The 16,747-nt window shown below is 50.5% G+C and overlaps 1 protein-coding gene and 1 long non-coding RNA gene across 2 annotated transcripts; both read right to left on the bottom strand.

The window, feature by feature from the left end:
- Positions 1-12,005: 12,005 nt before the first annotated feature.
- On the bottom strand, positions 12,006-13,694 carry LOC136505258 (cytochrome b561 and DOMON domain-containing protein At2g04850). The gene has a single exon (XM_066500410.1). It carries the CDS (start codon positions 13,532-13,534, stop codon positions 12,314-12,316), a length of 1,221 nt encoding a protein of 406 aa, XP_066356507.1. The 5' UTR covers positions 13,535-13,694; the 3' UTR covers positions 12,006-12,313.
- A 1,735-nt stretch (positions 13,695-15,429) lies between these two features.
- Positions 15,430-16,230, bottom strand: LOC136550987 (uncharacterized). Its single transcript, XR_010782415.1, has 3 exons — positions 16,179-16,230; positions 15,799-16,099; positions 15,430-15,547 (listed from the first exon to the last, which is right to left on the bottom strand). It is a non-coding gene; the product is annotated as an uncharacterized lncRNA (long non-coding RNA).
- Between the last annotated feature and the right edge of the window lie 517 nt (positions 16,231-16,747).

Genomic DNA, 16,747 nt, shown 5'->3' with positions numbered 1-16,747 from the left:
CCTCGACGTCAAGATCTGTGGTGCCGAGACGTGTTATCTCGACGTCCTGAGTCCTGGCGTCGATCCCAGGGTCAAAGATGAATTTAAGTCTTCTAGGAGTTAAACATAATTTTTTTAAAGATTAAATTGTAAAAAATTAGGGAGATTAAATATGCTGATTCACTAGTTATCGGTGAATCGGTGTATACCAAGCCACGTCGGCACGTATTTGCTTCAGGCTTAAGATGGGTTTCGAGGGCGAAATCAATTCCGTCGTTACCCAGCTGCTTCAAGTAGAAGTCCGACTACTCTCAACATGCAACTCCGTGATGCAGCAAGCATAGCATGAGGAACGAACGATCTACATGGCCAAGCAAGCAAACAAACCAAGGCGTATCAAGCTACAATTCCATGCAAGATATGACGTCAAGTACTAGGTATGCACATGGCCAAGCAAGCAAACAAACCAAGGCGTATCAAGCTACAATTCCATGCAAGATATGACGTCAAGTACTAGTTATGCACAACCATACAAGAGAACGAAGCCAGCATCGCAGCATGTTGGTTCGATAGTAAACGATCGTAAATTTTGAGCCAGAACAATATTTTTCTCTTATACCAAACCAGCCAACAATAATAATCCACGATCGTATACGATCGTATCAGCACCAGCCGAACATGCTACGTGTTGCCGGCGGGTGACCTCCCTATTGCAGACGAACGGAAGAAGCAAGCTTTTCAAGTCCGACCAAAATTCATCCTCGAGAACTAAGCACTCCGACGGCATCGAGCCACTAAGCGAGCTGCTCGAGCCATCAAGCGAGTCGTCAAATGAGCCGCAAAGCTAGCCGTCCGAGTCGTAAAGCGAGCCCTGCCACGTCACAATAATGATCGCCGCAAAGAACAGCACTACGACGACCGCCGCCGCCACCATGACAATAGGCCGGAAAGCTCGAGGACCGGGTAATTTCATCGACACCGATTAGATAACGTCATATGTCGCTGACCAGACATTCTGAATAAAGATAAATACCTTTCTTTTATCTACATTAAATACAATTTTCGCCACGGCGTTTCTCCAATTGATTTTCTCCAATCATTCTCCATGCGTAATGTCTTTAAGACACTCCATTCTTTCTCCGCCAAACTCTCCATACAAAATATCTTAAAGATATTCCTCGTCAACTGATCGACTAGCCACGTCCTCATTCGTGTTATCCAAAAGCGATCATGTTCTCGATCTCACACCTACACAGCCTCTGCGTTTTGGGTGGTCGGCAGTGGCTCTTCGGCGACGCTCGTACTCTTACGCGTAAACGGGTGCCGGTCACTCTACGCTATAGGGTATGGGCAAGTCGGGGCTGGTGATGCAATAAAGGACCAACTGTAATAAAAATTACTCATATTTAAAATATGAATAAACTCAAAATAAACATAATGTTTATCTACAACTTCTCGGCAAGATACATCATGTACAACCCCTTCTATATATTTGTTTTGTAGGCGCCTGATTCAGTCAACGAGCTTATTTTTACGCTCGAGGATTGGATCAGTTGTGAAGGACAAGAAGATCATCGTCCGGGTGGTCGCACCACCAGGCAGTCGAACTTCACCGCCGACCAGCTGGTCAGAACGTTAGGCTCATGGACTTCATCGCCGACTAGCTGGACGGACAGTTCGACGCTCACTTCTACTCGGTGCTCACTTCGCCGCTGACCGTTTGGACTCCTCGGCGTTCGGATTCATCATGCAAGTGTCGCCAGTTAAGCTGGGTACTCCTCAGTATTCGGATTCTTCATGCAAGCGTCGTCAGCTAAGCTAGGTACGCCTTGGACTTCGGACTCTTCGTGCAAGTGTCGCTAGCTAAGCTGGGGACTCCCTTGGTGGTCGGATTTTGCGACGTTTCATCGGTGTACTATCACGTTGCTCCATGCTGTTCGGATCATGGTACTGATCTTGGGCAGCACGTCCGGGGTCTTAATAAGTACATGGCAGATGACGTTGACAAACTTTTATTAAAATTCTTCGACCTTGCTACAAGATTTATTTTTTCATCTTCTAGCAGGCTCAGGGACTACAGTGTGTACACTACATCTTGCGGCGCATGTACTAGTTTTTCTTGTTAATGGTTTTCAGCTAAGCTGAGGATTGGCTATGATCGGCTAGCATCTGGAGTCTTCTCTTTTTTGACCCTGCCACTATGTGAATTATTCACCTACCACTAGGCTCGGGAACTAAGTGGCTACAGTTCACCTGACGGTGAATGTAGTGTTTTTTTCTGATTTATCCTCCTTATTGACTAAGTCATGGATGATAATCACCCAACCTCACAAACGGAGTCTAAGTGGCTACACTTCTCCTGAGGAAAAGAATTTTTGAATTTTATCTTAAGCCCCTTACATCGTTCTGGCAAGTGTTATTTGGCTAAGTCCAAGATCTTCTAACCAGTTAAATTGGTCGGAATCCATTTTCATTGGTAAGTCAACCAGTTAAACTGGTTGGCATCCATTTTCACCGTTCAGGTTACCAGTTTAATTGGTCAGATCACTAGTTAAATTGGTTGGCTTCAAGTTAAACTACTCGGACATGATCAAGATGACGTTGCTCAGTGGACACAAGGCGTTCGGGGACTAGCTATGGGGGTAAAACTCCAGGTACCCACGGTAAGGGACATGGGCCGCACCATCAGGGACAGTCCTGTAACACCCCTGGTGTTACGATCTTGTTTAGCACCGTAATTTAGGCTTAAGAAAAAAATTTTGAAACAATTTTTTTTGGATTTTAAAATTTTAAAAACCAGCTTTTCACGTCAACGGTAAAAATCAGGAATTTATATTTTAAAACGTTGTTTGTGGCAATTTGTTTTGCGCAAAAGAATTACATAACGCTTTAAAAATTTGTTCCATGGCGTGGTACGAGTATGAGCTATCGCGTCCGATAATTTTTATATGAACGGCAGTCGCACCGAGCATTCAAGCATGCAGCAGGTCCTTTTTCTTTTCCCCGCTCTATCTCACGCGCCCGCTTTTCAAATGCTTCTTGTCTTGTCTCTTTGCCTACCTTGCGCCATCTCATCCTTGTCTGCCTCTGTTGTCTCGTCAAATTAGTGACCTTGACGTGCTGCCCTCGCTGGCACTGCCCTGCGCACGCCTTGGCCGACCACCCACGTGCGCTTGCTTCCTCGTCTCTCCTTTTTTAGCTGTCGTGGTGGATGGGTCATCCCCAGCTCGCCCTGCCTTTGCTTCTTGATTACGCTTGTCTGCTGTCCTCGTGCGTCTTAAGCCAAAGGTCAAGCTGCCACTACCACGCCACCCCTGCTGCTCCACGGTGCCGCCCCTCCTCTACTTTGCCTCGCGCGAGCTCCCGCCTTGGCCGAGGTCGCCGTCGCTGTGCCACTCGCCCGCCCGTCGCGCGCCCTCCTTTCCCCGCTAGCCGCTGCTGACCGCGTTGTTCCGCGCCGCGCTTCCCTACCGCAGCACCGGCGTCCCTCTCTTCCTCTCCGCGTCGCATGCCCTCACGCCGCCACCGTGGCCGGTCCCTTTCCCCTTCTTCGCGCGCACAAGGCCACGACGCTTCCCTCTCTGCTCCACCGTAACTCCACGGTCGCGACCGCTCGCTCCTGCTGCCGAGTCGGCCATTGCACCATGCCGCAGCTCAACGGCGTCCGCGCGCGGCTCGGCCTCGCCTCGCTTCTCCCCGCACCGTGGCTCCTATTGTGCCCCGCATCGGCGCACCCTCCCTTTCCTTCCTTGATGCGACCGTGTGTGGACGCCATGCCCATCCCGGTCCATGACGGTCTGTTTGCGCGCCGAGTCGTAGTGTCTTCCGCAGTCGCCGCGCCTGCACGACCCTCTCCCATTGGGTCGCGCCCGCCGTCACCTTGCCTCCCTCGCGCGCGCCGTGCCCCTCAACCCACGCGCGAGCACGCCATGCCCGCCCGGTGCCGGAGCTTGCCTCACCGGCCGCCGTGCCCCGCATCCGCCCGGGCTCCACCGTGGCTCCTCCTGTTCCCCTGGTGCGCTGTGGCCATCCATCGTCGCGCCATGCCATTGTCCGTCCACGCCGAGCCGCCCTGCTCCTGACGTCGCCGTAGGGCCCCGCCTCGCTTCTCCTCACGTCGGCGCCCCACAGCCGCCGCGCCTAGAGCACCGCCCCACAGCACCTCGTCGTGGTCGTGCCATCACCGCCGATGCGGCTGGCCACGGGCGTGCGTGGCCAGCGTGCCTCGAGCCGCCTTGGTCATGCCACCGGCGCCCGCGGGTATAGCCGGGTTCGTTGCGGCTCCTGTGCCGTCTGACCATCGTTCCTCCGACGGAAATCGGCCGGGGGCAGTCCGCCTCTGCTCCTCTGCTTCACCCATGGCTGGAGAAGGGTGAGAATCCAAGTGGAATTTTATACAGGGTCCTTACTTACGTGATCCAAATGAATAGTGCTGATGTACTGCGGTGTGATTTGTTAGAAGCTCAGGGGCCGTTTCACAAATGTACTGCGCCACCTGCCCGCGCTGGGCCGACCTGTGGTCGCCATCTGGGCTGCCTTGGCCGCGTGGGCCGGCTGGTGGGCCGCTCGCACCCCGCCTGGGCTCACCGCACCGCTTGGGCAGGCCTGGTGCCATGCTATGCGCTGGGCCCGCGTGTCCGTGTGGGCCAACTGCTCTCGGCTGCTGGGCCACTGCCGCGCCGCGCTGGGCCACGCACTCGCATGGGCCGTCGGTCTCCGCTGGCCCGCGTCCACTGGGCCATTTTGATGACCACTGGCCTTGTTTAATTTCTAGAGTATTTGTTAATTTAGTTTCGTAAATAAATTTATAAAATCAATATAAATTTTTGTAGTTGTCCCAAAATTGTGAAATCAGTTTTGTTGAGTTCCTATAATCATGATCTATCTAATAGTGTATTTTGTTCACATAATTTGATAATATTCTTGGAAGCTATATAATTAATTAGAGGTACTTAATATTGTAAAAATATAAACTTGTAGAAATTGTTGTGATAAATTGGTAATAGTATTGAATCTAAAATTTCTACAGTAGATTTCTAGCAATATTAGGTGCTCATTGTAATTTTTGTAGTTCAATAATAATTGGTTGCTAGGTAGATAATGATGCCCTATTTCGAATAATGGTTAAATCGATAGAATGAAATAAAGAAACAACCCTGGTTTATATAACTAAAATAATTATTGGAAAATAACGTCTTATTCGACAACGTAGATATGTAGCCTAAGTACGGACGTCGCTAGAGCGAGCTCGTTAGCTTGTGAGGCGTGATCGTGTTTCTAAGCATTTCGGCTGTCGTTGATTATTTACATTTATGCATTTGCATCAATGCATATTATATAGGTACAATGATGGATCAACAGATCAATTGAAGGATGATTGAGAATCTAAAGATGGTGTAATGGTATTCTCTCCAGGAGATAATATAAGGGGCTTTCTATTCAGTTGATGGTAGATGATTTAAAGATGCAGATACTAACTTTTTAATATAAATCTTACCTAGACAAGCCCCGGTGCATAACCCCTACTTTTCTGCAGTTTAAATTATAATTGTGCATTAAGTTTTAAGGAGTTGAATGAAACCCACTTGCATATATATATATATATCCTATGAGTCTTACTAGTATGACAGGATCGTGTAGATTGCTATGCAACAGGACTCCAGTAGAAGTCAAGTGATGGTTGTCACTTACGAGAGATAGGAAATATATTACTGTATTATTATCACTTGGAAAATATAATTGGTGGAAAGAAAAATAGTGTCCGGACAGGGATATTATTTGGGTATTAGTGGGTGTAAGAGGTTGTGTCGCCGTGGACGCGGGGCATGGCTTGGTTACACTGTTTTCCCTGTCTTTGCCGGTTAAGGACCAGTCGTTGCATAAGACTCGAGGCAAGTCACAGACTTATTATCCCGAGCACATACTTGGGTATGGGCGCTTGAAAGACTTGTTGCTCTCTTATCATGGGTTCCGGCTCTTTCTGGACCGACTATCAGGGTTTTTTTGTGTGGAGGAGGTCATTGCACCGCACTGAGTTCAGGACTCAGGGGCGGGGGCTTAGAGTCCTAGTTTGGACGGGGACCTAGGAACCCAAGAAAGGAGGGTGATGGGTTGGTCCTGCTTTGTGCCTTGGGTATAAGCAGGGCGTGTGTTTTCGGGTACCCAGCTGAGGGCATTGATTCACGAATCGCCGGGCGATCCGGTATGACTTGTTTCGTGTCTAGCACCATAGTAAGAACTGAAGATGGAAGATGGAAAAAAGAAATCTAATTGCTTACCATATGCTTGAAAGTAGCACATGTGCTTACATAGAATTGTTAGTTAACGAACCAATACGGCTATTAATAAAAATCTAATATAAGGACTCACGCTTAGTAATGCTTCCTGCAAATGCAATAAACCCACAAGCCAGATAGCCTTGTATATCATTGGAGTCTTTTCTTTTCTCCTGTCGGGTAAGTCTTGCTGAGTACAATTGAGTACTCAGGGTTTTATTTCCCCTATTGCAGGTGATAGGTGGATGCTAGAGCTGACCCTTGTGTGTGGATACCTCCTGGTGGGCTCAGCGAGGATTCCTTTATGCTGCGATCGTAGTTGTTATTTATAACTCTCACCAAATGCTTTTATAAATGAAAGTTTCATAATCTATTGTCATAATTTATATATCCATATTTCATCATGTCATGATTAGATATTTATTTCCGTTGTAATTTTGATCACATGTTTATACTCCGCTGTTTAATTAAATTGGTTATAACTCTGATAATATGATTGCATTCCGCTGTTATAATAATAATAAATATTATACTCTGATGCCATCCTACAAAAAGCTCGGAGTCAAAGATCGTCCCGAGTATGAGCGTCGTGAGTATGAGGAGCATGGCACCGAGCGGTGTGAGGTTACTGTCTACATCGGAAAGAGTGAAGAGTTCCCCGACCTCACTGAAGCCTGGAGTGTGACCGCAACCGGGTTTAGCTTCGTCGACACCTACCAGGTTGTGGCCCGCAAAGCCTTGCGGTACTTCTGTCAGATCTATGAGGAGCCCATCGCCCGTACCCCCATGAGGTTCTTTCCACCTTTGGACAAGAATCGGCGGGCATGGAGGGCTCGCATGGAGGCTTTGCAAGGGCGAGATGCGCAAGAGGACAGTCCAACTGTGGTGCACTTGACCATGTACATGCTCGCTCTGGATGAGCAGTATGACCAGCAAGCCTTGGAACTAAAGATCTGTCTCCATCGAGCCGAGGAAGCGGAGATCTTCACCCGGATGCTCTAGGTGCAGCTCGCCGAAGCGCATGCCAGTGTTGCAGCTGCTGAGAGCTAGGAGACTGCCATGTCAAAAGCCCTGAAGGAGGCTAAAGATTGGCATGTCCATCAGCTACGGGAGGCCTATCTTGTCACTAGGGCCAAGCAGAGGACGTTGGCTGCTGAAAGGCAGGATGCCCCGATCTTAGAAGGGATCCCTATCCACCCGCCTGAAAAGAAGAATAACCGGTATTGCAGTGCCACCAGCACCTCCATCCTCAGAAGTGTTAGAAGTAGAACCCTTGATTCCTCTCACTCAGCCATTGCTACAAGAAGATGTAGATCCATAGCTAGGGCGGTAGATGAATCCGCCAAGCCCAGGAGTGAAGATGCGTGGTCTAGAGTAGATTAGTTGCCTTGGGATTGCTGTAAATGCAGTAGTAGTGCTTTTCGTCGCTGTCCTCCAGTATTATACTCTTGCCGTTGTTTTTCGTCCATAGTTGTTGAGATCGTTCGACCATAGGTGAATGCTGTGTCATGGATGGGAGCCTGAATGCCTATACGATGTACCTGTATAAGACCGTTGGAACATGCATCTTATTTATTTCGTTGTGTTTATTGTGTCCGTCTACTTTAAGTCCTGTTAGACGTGCTTAAAGTTTTTAAGGCGATATTAAGCGGGATACAAGAGAAGTTGCCATTCAGATATCAGCAAACCAGTCGTGATTGGAGAACATTGGATGTTGTATCGACTAATTGTGGATGTCCTAGTAGAACGCTTGAATCTCTTTAAAACAAATCCGTCGTTGGATTTGCATTCCTTGCCCCTTGTTGTGAAGGGAACCCTTGTTGTTTGAATCTTTCCTTGCAATACTCCCCTTATTCTGTGGTCTATGACGCCACCGCCTTCATGGCATGTAAATTGGTAATAGTTGTCTGGTTAATAGCTTATGGTGCCACGACGAAACCGAGGGCTCTCTGTGGAACAGCTACCACATGTGATGCTGCTCGGCACGTGCTGGTATCGAGGTTGTTAACCAAGTACCATTGCCAAGTTACACCGTCATACCACTTTTGCTATAAATATTCTCCTTGAAATGTTCAGGTGTTCAAACGGGAAATCCACAACGGGTTGGTGAAATAGTGTTCTCGCAAGTTGAACAAGAGGAGGTGGTTTTGGAGGAAGCATGTACGTTACGATCTCAGTTCATACGAAGGTTAGTGCGTATTGTGGGCAAGGAAGGGAAGAAAAAGAAGAGTAGTAAAGAAAGTTAGCCTCGGGTAGTTGGGAGTGATTATAAAAGCCTGAGTGGATGTCATGTCCCAAGCCCTGTGTTTAGTTGACCACGCTACACCCTGAAAGCTCTAGTTTGGTTTTGATGAATTGATGAAACCCTAAGTGCTAACCTAGTTTATCAAGTGATCATGAGATAGGTAGCACATTCCAAGTGGTGAAGCAAATGAAGATCATGATGTGATGATGGTGATGCCATGGTGATGATCAAGTGCTTGGACTTGAAAAGAAGAAAGAGAAAAACAAAAGGCTCGAGGCAAAGTTATAAATAGTAGGAGCTATTTTGTTTTGGTGATCAAGACACTTAGAGAGTGTGATCACATTTAGGTTCGATAGCTGTACTATTAAGAGAGGTGAAACTCGTATCGGAATACGGTTATCAAAGTGCCACTAGATGCTCTAACTCATTGCATATGCATTTAGGATCTAGTGGAGTGCTAACACCCTTGAAAATGTTTTTGAAAATATGCTAACACATGTGCAAAAGGTGATACACTTGGTGGTTGGCACATTTGAGCAAGGGTTAGGAACTTCACCGGCGGAGTGTCCGCCCGTAGAGTGTGGACAGTCCGATGGTGCCACTGGTGTCCTAGACAGAAAAGACAGAGGTCACTGTAAGTGACCGGACACTGGTCTCGGTTGGACCGACGCGTCCGGTTAGTGGTAGCAGAGGGCGCGCAGCGTCGGTCTTTGACCGGACGCTGGGTCACTCAGTGACCAAACGCTGACAGGGTGCATCCGATCCTGCTGATGTGGCAGTGGACAGAGGAGTCGCGGAGTGACCGGACGCTGGGTGTGTCCGATCGAGTATGACCGGACGCGTCCGATCGTGAAAAGTCGTCTCTGGATGCTTACTGGAAACGACCGGACCGAACGCTAGGGTTCAGCGTCCGGTCACTTTGAACTGCTGCGTCCGGTCGTCACTTGACCATTGAGATCGGATGATCAATATTTGAAGAGAGGAGACACGTGGCACGCATTGCCTGACCGGACACTGAGGTCCAGCGTCTGGTCAATATGACCGGAGCGTCCGGTCACCCCATGTTGTGCCTAGTGAAGGGGTACAACGACTCTATTTCGTGGGGGCTTCTATTTAAGCTCCATGGCCGACTCAAGCTCACTCTCTTGGCCATTTGTATTGATATAGCAACCTTGTGAGCTTAGTCAAAGCCCTCTCACTCATCTCCATTATTGATTTATCATCTTTGTGAGATTGGGAGAGAATCCAAGTGTATTGCTTGAGTGTTTGCATCTAGAGGCACTTGGTGTCCATGTTTCGCTGCGGGATTCGCTTGTTACTCTTGGTAGTTGCCGCCACCTAGACGGCTTGGAGCAGCGAGGATCGTCGAGCGGAGGGTGGTGATTGTCTCTGGCTCCGATCGTGGTGATTGTGAGGGGTTCTTGAACTTTCCCCGGTGGAAAGCCAAAAGGTACTCTGGCTCCGAGCCACCACAGTCACCGCCGGCGACGTTGCGGCCGCCGCCGCCCGTGTCCTCACCCGCGTCCGACACCCCGCGGTTGCAGGGGACTTGGCCGCCGCCGTCGACGCCGCGGCCACCACCGTCTGCGTCCTCATCGTGGGTCCGTAGACGCTCGCTCGTGGGAAGATGCATGCCGCCTCGCCGTCGACCACAGGAGCTCCCAGCGCCGCCTCTGCTGGCCGCGAGCACCGCGCAGCCACCCCTCGTGCCGTCCTGGCCGAGCCCGCCGTCGCCTTTCTGCAGCTTGTACCTCCCCTCGAGCGTCGCCTCTGCGCGTCCTTGCGTGCCGCCGCGCTGGCCACCGTGGCCCGTCGCCTCCGCGCCAGCCTGCGCGATCTTGCGCCTGTACGCGCGATCCGGCGACTGCAGCCCGCGTCCGCGTGGCCAACTCCTGCTGTCCCCGCACGCCCTGCTGCAGCCACCCGCGCCGAAGAATCGTGCGCCGCCGCCGCGGCCCCGGGCTCCGCGCGCCTCCGCGTCTCCACGTGAGCCGCCGCACCGGCCGCCGCGGGCCCGTGGCCTCGCGCCTCGCGCCGCCCTGCGCCGGCCACTTGCCTGACTCCCACCAGCGGCGGCGGCTCCCTGGTGTTGGGCGTGGGGGAGAAGAGGAGTCGGTGAGGCGGATCCGCGGCCGCGCCTCGCCGTCGACCACAGGAGCTCCCAGCGCCGCCGGTGCCGCCCGGCCTTCACCCGCGTAGATCACGCTCTGGGCTGCGGCTGGCCGGCTGGGCCATCCCTGCCCTCGCCGGTGAACGCGGCAGGGAGCGCAGCACGAGCTCCACTCCGGTTGCTTTGAGCCGCCACGGCCGCGCGCCGGGGCGAGCTCAGCCTCCGCTGCGGCGGGCACATAGCCACCACACAAGGAGGGGAAGGTGAGAAGATGGTGGGAGGAAGGGGATGATCGTGTGGGCCCGCATGTCATTGAGTGGGGGAGAGGGAATTTGACACCGTGATCCAGAAATTTGACAGAATGGCAACCAGGGGAAGCAGGAACGTAAACGAATGGCAATGAAGGAAAGCGGTATTTTTGGATGGCAATTAAAGGATCGCTATAAGTTATATATATGGCCCGAGGCGGAGACGAAGCCACTCCCGGTGGCGAACCGGAGGACCGCCTCGGCTACCCTTCCCTTTTTATTTCGACTTTTGTTGTTTGCCTCTGCAAGACCCAAAACAGCCCACGTGGCTCACCAGAAGCCGTGAACCAAAAAACAGAACGCGTACAAATCGTGACCCACGCGTGGGCGTGCGCTTTCTTTCCCGCCAGGAAAATTTCCATGAAGTCTGACCTCATGTTTTGTTTCCTCTGGAATGGAGTTATAGGACTCTAATCCTATGGAACATTTTCTTTGCTTTTACTATGAACCAAAGGCTAGGAAAGAAAACATTCCTTAGGTTGCCCACCCTGTGAGCCAAAGGAGCCCTAAGCATGTCCAAGTTGATTGACAGATGCATAATAATGCTATATGATCCACCCCCCACCAAAATGCCATGAATCATATTGTGCGTTGTAATAAGCATATCCAAGTTGTCTGACCGTTGCGTAGTGTCACCGGGGATCCAAGATAACCACGTGGTTTCAATGTAACTAATTATTTGTTATCAAGAATCCTGCACAGTAAAGTTAGCCACGTACCTTTTTGCTCATCAATCGCCGAAACTCGAAATGAGGACATCGATGCGTACGACCCGCTCCCCCTTCAACGCTGTATGTACGCCGCGGCAACCCGGGCGGGCGAGTGGCTCGAGCAGGCCGCTTCGAGCACCCTTCCAATCCGTGCACAGAACTCGCAAGCGGCCCGCTGGTGCTAACCGATCATGTGCGCGCTCACGCAGACCAGGCATCCTCGTGGTCATGGGCTCATGGCCGGCGTTTTGATTCAAGACGTTGACTTCGTGGAACTAGGAACTTCTGAGATCATCGGATTACCGGCAAAAGCAGAGTCCTCTTGTTTACACGCAAATGATCAAATACGTTTTTTTCTACAGGAAGCGCTATAATCCAACATACAACTTTACCATGCATATATATTTCGTTGGGTAAACTGGTGGAAGCCAATCGTGCTACTTGTCTACTGTATATATATTGAGAAGGTCTGAAAAAATCACACTCTTATCATCCTTCAAAATAGAGCACGCCGTGCCACTTTGTCTTGCCAGTAAATGCACCCCCACTGTGGCTGTGAGCGTGCTCGCATCCTCGAGACGTCGCTCCCACCGGCCCCGGCTCCCCGTCGGCCAAAACCTCCTGCATGTCCTGGCAGCGGAGCGGAGGTCGGACCGCCTGAGGGTAGCAATAATGCCAGGCAAGCACTAGAAGGCAGCTGCCCTGTCCTTGACGACGACGTCCTCCACCTCCCTCCTCATGAGCTTCTCCTCCTGCTGCCTCCGGCAGAAGACCACCCACGCGTTCACCTCCAGCGCGACGCAGGCACCCATCAGCGTGGCGAGCGCCAGGCAGTAGCCGAGCTTCCAGTAGGAGGCGCCGAGCCCCATGACCTCGAAGCCCTGGAAGACGTTGACCACCCCGACGACGACGCAGCCGTACCCGACCAGGTGGTGGTACGACTTCCAGTACTTGCGGTACCGGTTGGTGGTCTTGGGCCGGAAGAACATGGCCAGCGTCTGCAGGCTCCCCGCCGTGGCCGCCGCGATGCCCAGCCCGCGGTGCAGCTTGTACGTGACGCCGGGCGACGCGGAGCCCATGACCAGGCCCAGCGCGAAGCCGGCGGCGCCCAGGGTGTACCCCGTCGCCTGCATTGCCGCGTGCGCGTAGAACCACGCGGGCCCCGTGGACGCGCACGGCCGCAGGTACCGCGCCACCGCCGCGCCGACGGGGAGGAGGAGCCCCCACGAGAGCGCGTTCAGGGAGCCGTGCAGCCACTGCAGCGCGGTGGAGGCGATGGGCGATGCCTCGGTGGCCGTGGTGAGGATGTCCACGGTGGCGTGCGACGCCAGGTCGGAGGCGTCCATGGGGTGGATGGTCGGGGAGTAGCCCTGCACGTACAGGCCCCGGTTCCACACGAAGTGCACCCTGGTGCGGTTCGGCGACAGCCGGATGGTGGCCGCCACGGTCACCCTGGCGCCGTCGCGGACGGTGCGCGCGGGTGAGACGAGCGACGCGGAGGACGCCAGCAGCGGGATGTCCAGCGGCCGGGACACGAGTGGCGACGCCTGCAGCTTCACGTCGGGGGAGAGGAGGAACGGCAGCGCCAGGAGCGCGCCCGTGGACGGGTCGGAGAAGGCGGCGAGCACGCGCGCCCCCGTCATCGCCGGCGCGTCCGCGTTCACGCCCCAGGCCACCCAGCCCGACGGCGAGATGAAGGAGCTCGTGAACGCCGCGTCCAGCGTCGCGTTCCGCGCGTCGTAGGTCCACGCCAGCGTGGCGCCCTGCGTCGGCAGGGCGATGCACTTGTCGTACGTCTTGATGGGCGTGGACGTTGTGCACCGCCCCGCAGCGGCGGCCCACGCTCCGTCGGGGAGGGCGGCGGCGGCGACCACCGCGACGAGCAGCAAGCAGCGCGTCTGCCACATTGCTGCGCAGCTGTGTCGAGTACTCGAGTGGCGCGAGCAGGCTTGGCCACACGACCACACCCACGACGGCACGAGCTAGTGTGCCGTGAGGTGAGTGGTGTGTGCTTAGTGTGGTTTTGTTTGCGCGCGTAAGTGGGGTTTTAGTGGGGAGTTCCGGGGTGTGAGTGTGATGATGGCTGTGAGATGTGCGTCCGTTGGTCGCCTTTTGTTTCGATGGCTTCTTCGCTTTGAAGGCAAGGAACGAAAGGCTCCAAAAAGAAGGCTATAGTACACTACAAGCGCGCGTCCTGTGATGTGTGGTGCCGACCCCAGCTTGGCTCCATCCTGGGCAAAGAGGTCGTTTGAGCTTGTTTGACTTATAAGTCATGGCTGAAAGTAATGTTGGCTAATTTGATGTGAGAGAAAAATATTATTCGTTGGCTGATAAGCCATGACTTATAAGTCAAATACGACCAAACGAACAGGCTGATGAATAGTTGTTGCAAATTGAAGTAGTGGTTATCTGAACAGTGACAATGGCACAATGCTGCTAGTCATCGATATACAGTTTAATTAATATATACATGATGCTTGACACACCTTTAATTTGGGTGTAGTAGTGATCAGCTGTGGAGAACTCGGCAATGATTGCGTGCATGCACTTGTTAAATGGAAGGTTTGGTGGCCGCAGCGGAGTGGTGAGGGTGATGAGATGTGATGCGATGGATTCGGAGAATATTTTGTTTCCAGCTTGAGACTCGTGTTCATGCGTGGCTATGATGGTCCTCGTAATTGTTGGCTTCAAAGGTTGGCTTCAAAGGCACGGCTAGGAGATCGTGGGATTTCGGTTGGGAAAGTGCTGAATTCGTGAAGAAAGTAACATGGGTGCATGGAGTATAAAATTCGGTACAAGTTTTCAGGAAAAAAGCGTTTGTATTTTATATAGACTACCAGTAGATACGCAGGTGCCACATGTTCTATGTTTATGAAGGCCATATCCTATGCAATGTGAGAACGTTAATGAATACAGTGAGAAGCAATGATTCCACCATACAACAGGTTCTATCATTCATTTCACAAGGGAAACGGCAACGCCCTTTCGCCAAGAAGAAATTAGCTTCAGATATTAGAAAACCGGTAACATGCAATGCAATTAACAATTGGAAGTAGATATCATCAAAGGAGATCTTGGTTCACGAAAGATTGCCGGCCTTGCCAGGAGGGACCAGTTGCCTGATAATAACTGGGAGCAGATGGAAGAATGACAGTCTACACAACACGGCGAGGGTATACATTTTCATTTGATAGGAGGATGTACATTTTTTTTTCCTGCATAGTCATTCGTTGCAAACTTTTTTTTTTGAGAATTCATTCGTTGCAAACTCCAAGCACCTTAAAATGATAATTCTGAATGTATCAATGCATTCCTGAACAGTTCACTTAATAAGTGCCAATCCATTGATCAATGTATCAACATACTTCAATTTTTAATTTTAATCCATGAAGGGAAGCTAGCACAACTCCAGAGCTACATTGAAAGGTATAACAGTGACCAGCACAAACTTAACAAAGGGTTGCTCAAATATGTTTATAAAGCTACAATATGGCATTCTCCTTCGCATTTGAAAGTGATTGCTCAAATATAATTATAAAGCTACAATACGACATTTACTCCTGCACATATTTAAAGAAATTTTGATATGCAATACTGTGAGAATATAGTGAGAAGCAATGAATCCACCATACAACAGGTTCTATCATTTCGCAAGGGAAACGAAGAAACTTCATATATATATATATATATATATATATGAAGTATTAAAAATCAGAAATTCAACACGCACACAACGTAGAGTATGAACAATTGGAAGTAGATATCATCAAAGGAGATCTTGGTTCATAATCCACGAAAGATTGCAAGCCTTACCAGGAGGGACTGGTACCTGATAATGACTATATCAGGAGGATGTACATTTGCTTTTTGACTCATTCATTACCGGCTACAAAACTGAATCAACAAGTTTATCCTCCTTCCTGCAACAGAGCACATATGTTTATTTCAGACGCAGCAAACTCTGTTTAGAGAAAGATTTGCAAACTGACGGTCAAATTACTAAGAAAGGAAAATAGAGGTTAGTGCAAAGGCATATCTCAGCCACTCTACTCAAGTACATTGGATAGATATACCAAAATGGAGCACCAACTGCTGCAATTACTTTACAAAACTAATAACAAAGTTACACCAAGATTACATTTTTAAAAAATATTGATTCAATTAGCATTACCCAAAAATCAGTGTGCTGTCTTTCTTTCTGTTTCTTTTTGGGCCGCATTTGTTCTCTGCGTCTGCTGTTCAAATGAGCTATTGCAGTATTGCTTGCAGTAGATGTACCAAGTTCATGCTTCATATTTGCACAGAAGAATGCAAATTACGTTCTGCATGCCTGAACAAGTATCCTGAGAAGTTTCTGAAGTTTTGTGATCTCAGCCTGAACAAGTGTCCTTGCCTGTGCGTTTTTCCTTTTTGGTAGGACATCCCCTTATCCTTCCAAACTGCAATTGCTTATCCAGGAGCACGCAGAAAGCCTACATGAGGCCGCAGTTAGTGTAAGGACATGAAAAAACTGACGGCATGAAGGTGAGGATGGGGATCAGGGGGGCGTACCTGGTGGCGTCTGAACAGAGGACGCCGGTAGGACAGGTGGGCAACGGGCAACACGGTCCCGACAGCTGCATGGATGGAGGAGGCCACCGTTACGCGCGTGTGGCTGTGAGAGGGGAAAAAAAGAAGCGATCTAGAGAGGGAAGGGAGGAAAGAAGGGTCACAGGCGCTGGGATTTGCAGGTGGAATTGAGCAAATCTTGGGATGGAAAGGAGGAACAGGTGAGGGAGGGCGCGGGGGCGAGTGGAACAGACAATAGATCCCGGAGAGTGGAGCCACTATGTTTTGTAGTATATACAGATTATACTACCTCTGATTCACAGTGTAGGTCATTTAGGAGTTAAGACATTGACACGATCTCCAATTAACACTTTGGCTTGTTTTTTTTGTTAAAATATACCATTCTGAATAGTGAAAATATATACCACGAAAATATTTTTCCATGATGAATATTGAATATGGTAACATCAACGATGCATTGTGAAGTAATTTCCATATATTGGTAGTCCAAGTTAAAATATTTTGAGCAGACAGAATCCTAAAACGACCCAAATTTGGAATCAGAGGGAGTA

The sequence above is a fragment of the Miscanthus floridulus genome, chromosome 1 (genome assembly GCF_019320115.1).
Source record: "Miscanthus floridulus cultivar M001 chromosome 1, ASM1932011v1, whole genome shotgun sequence".
Classification (NCBI taxonomy): Eukaryota; Viridiplantae; Streptophyta; class Magnoliopsida; order Poales; family Poaceae; genus Miscanthus; species Miscanthus floridulus.
The sequence above is the reverse complement of the archived record's forward strand: the minus strand, read 5'-3'. Positions and strand labels throughout refer to the sequence as shown.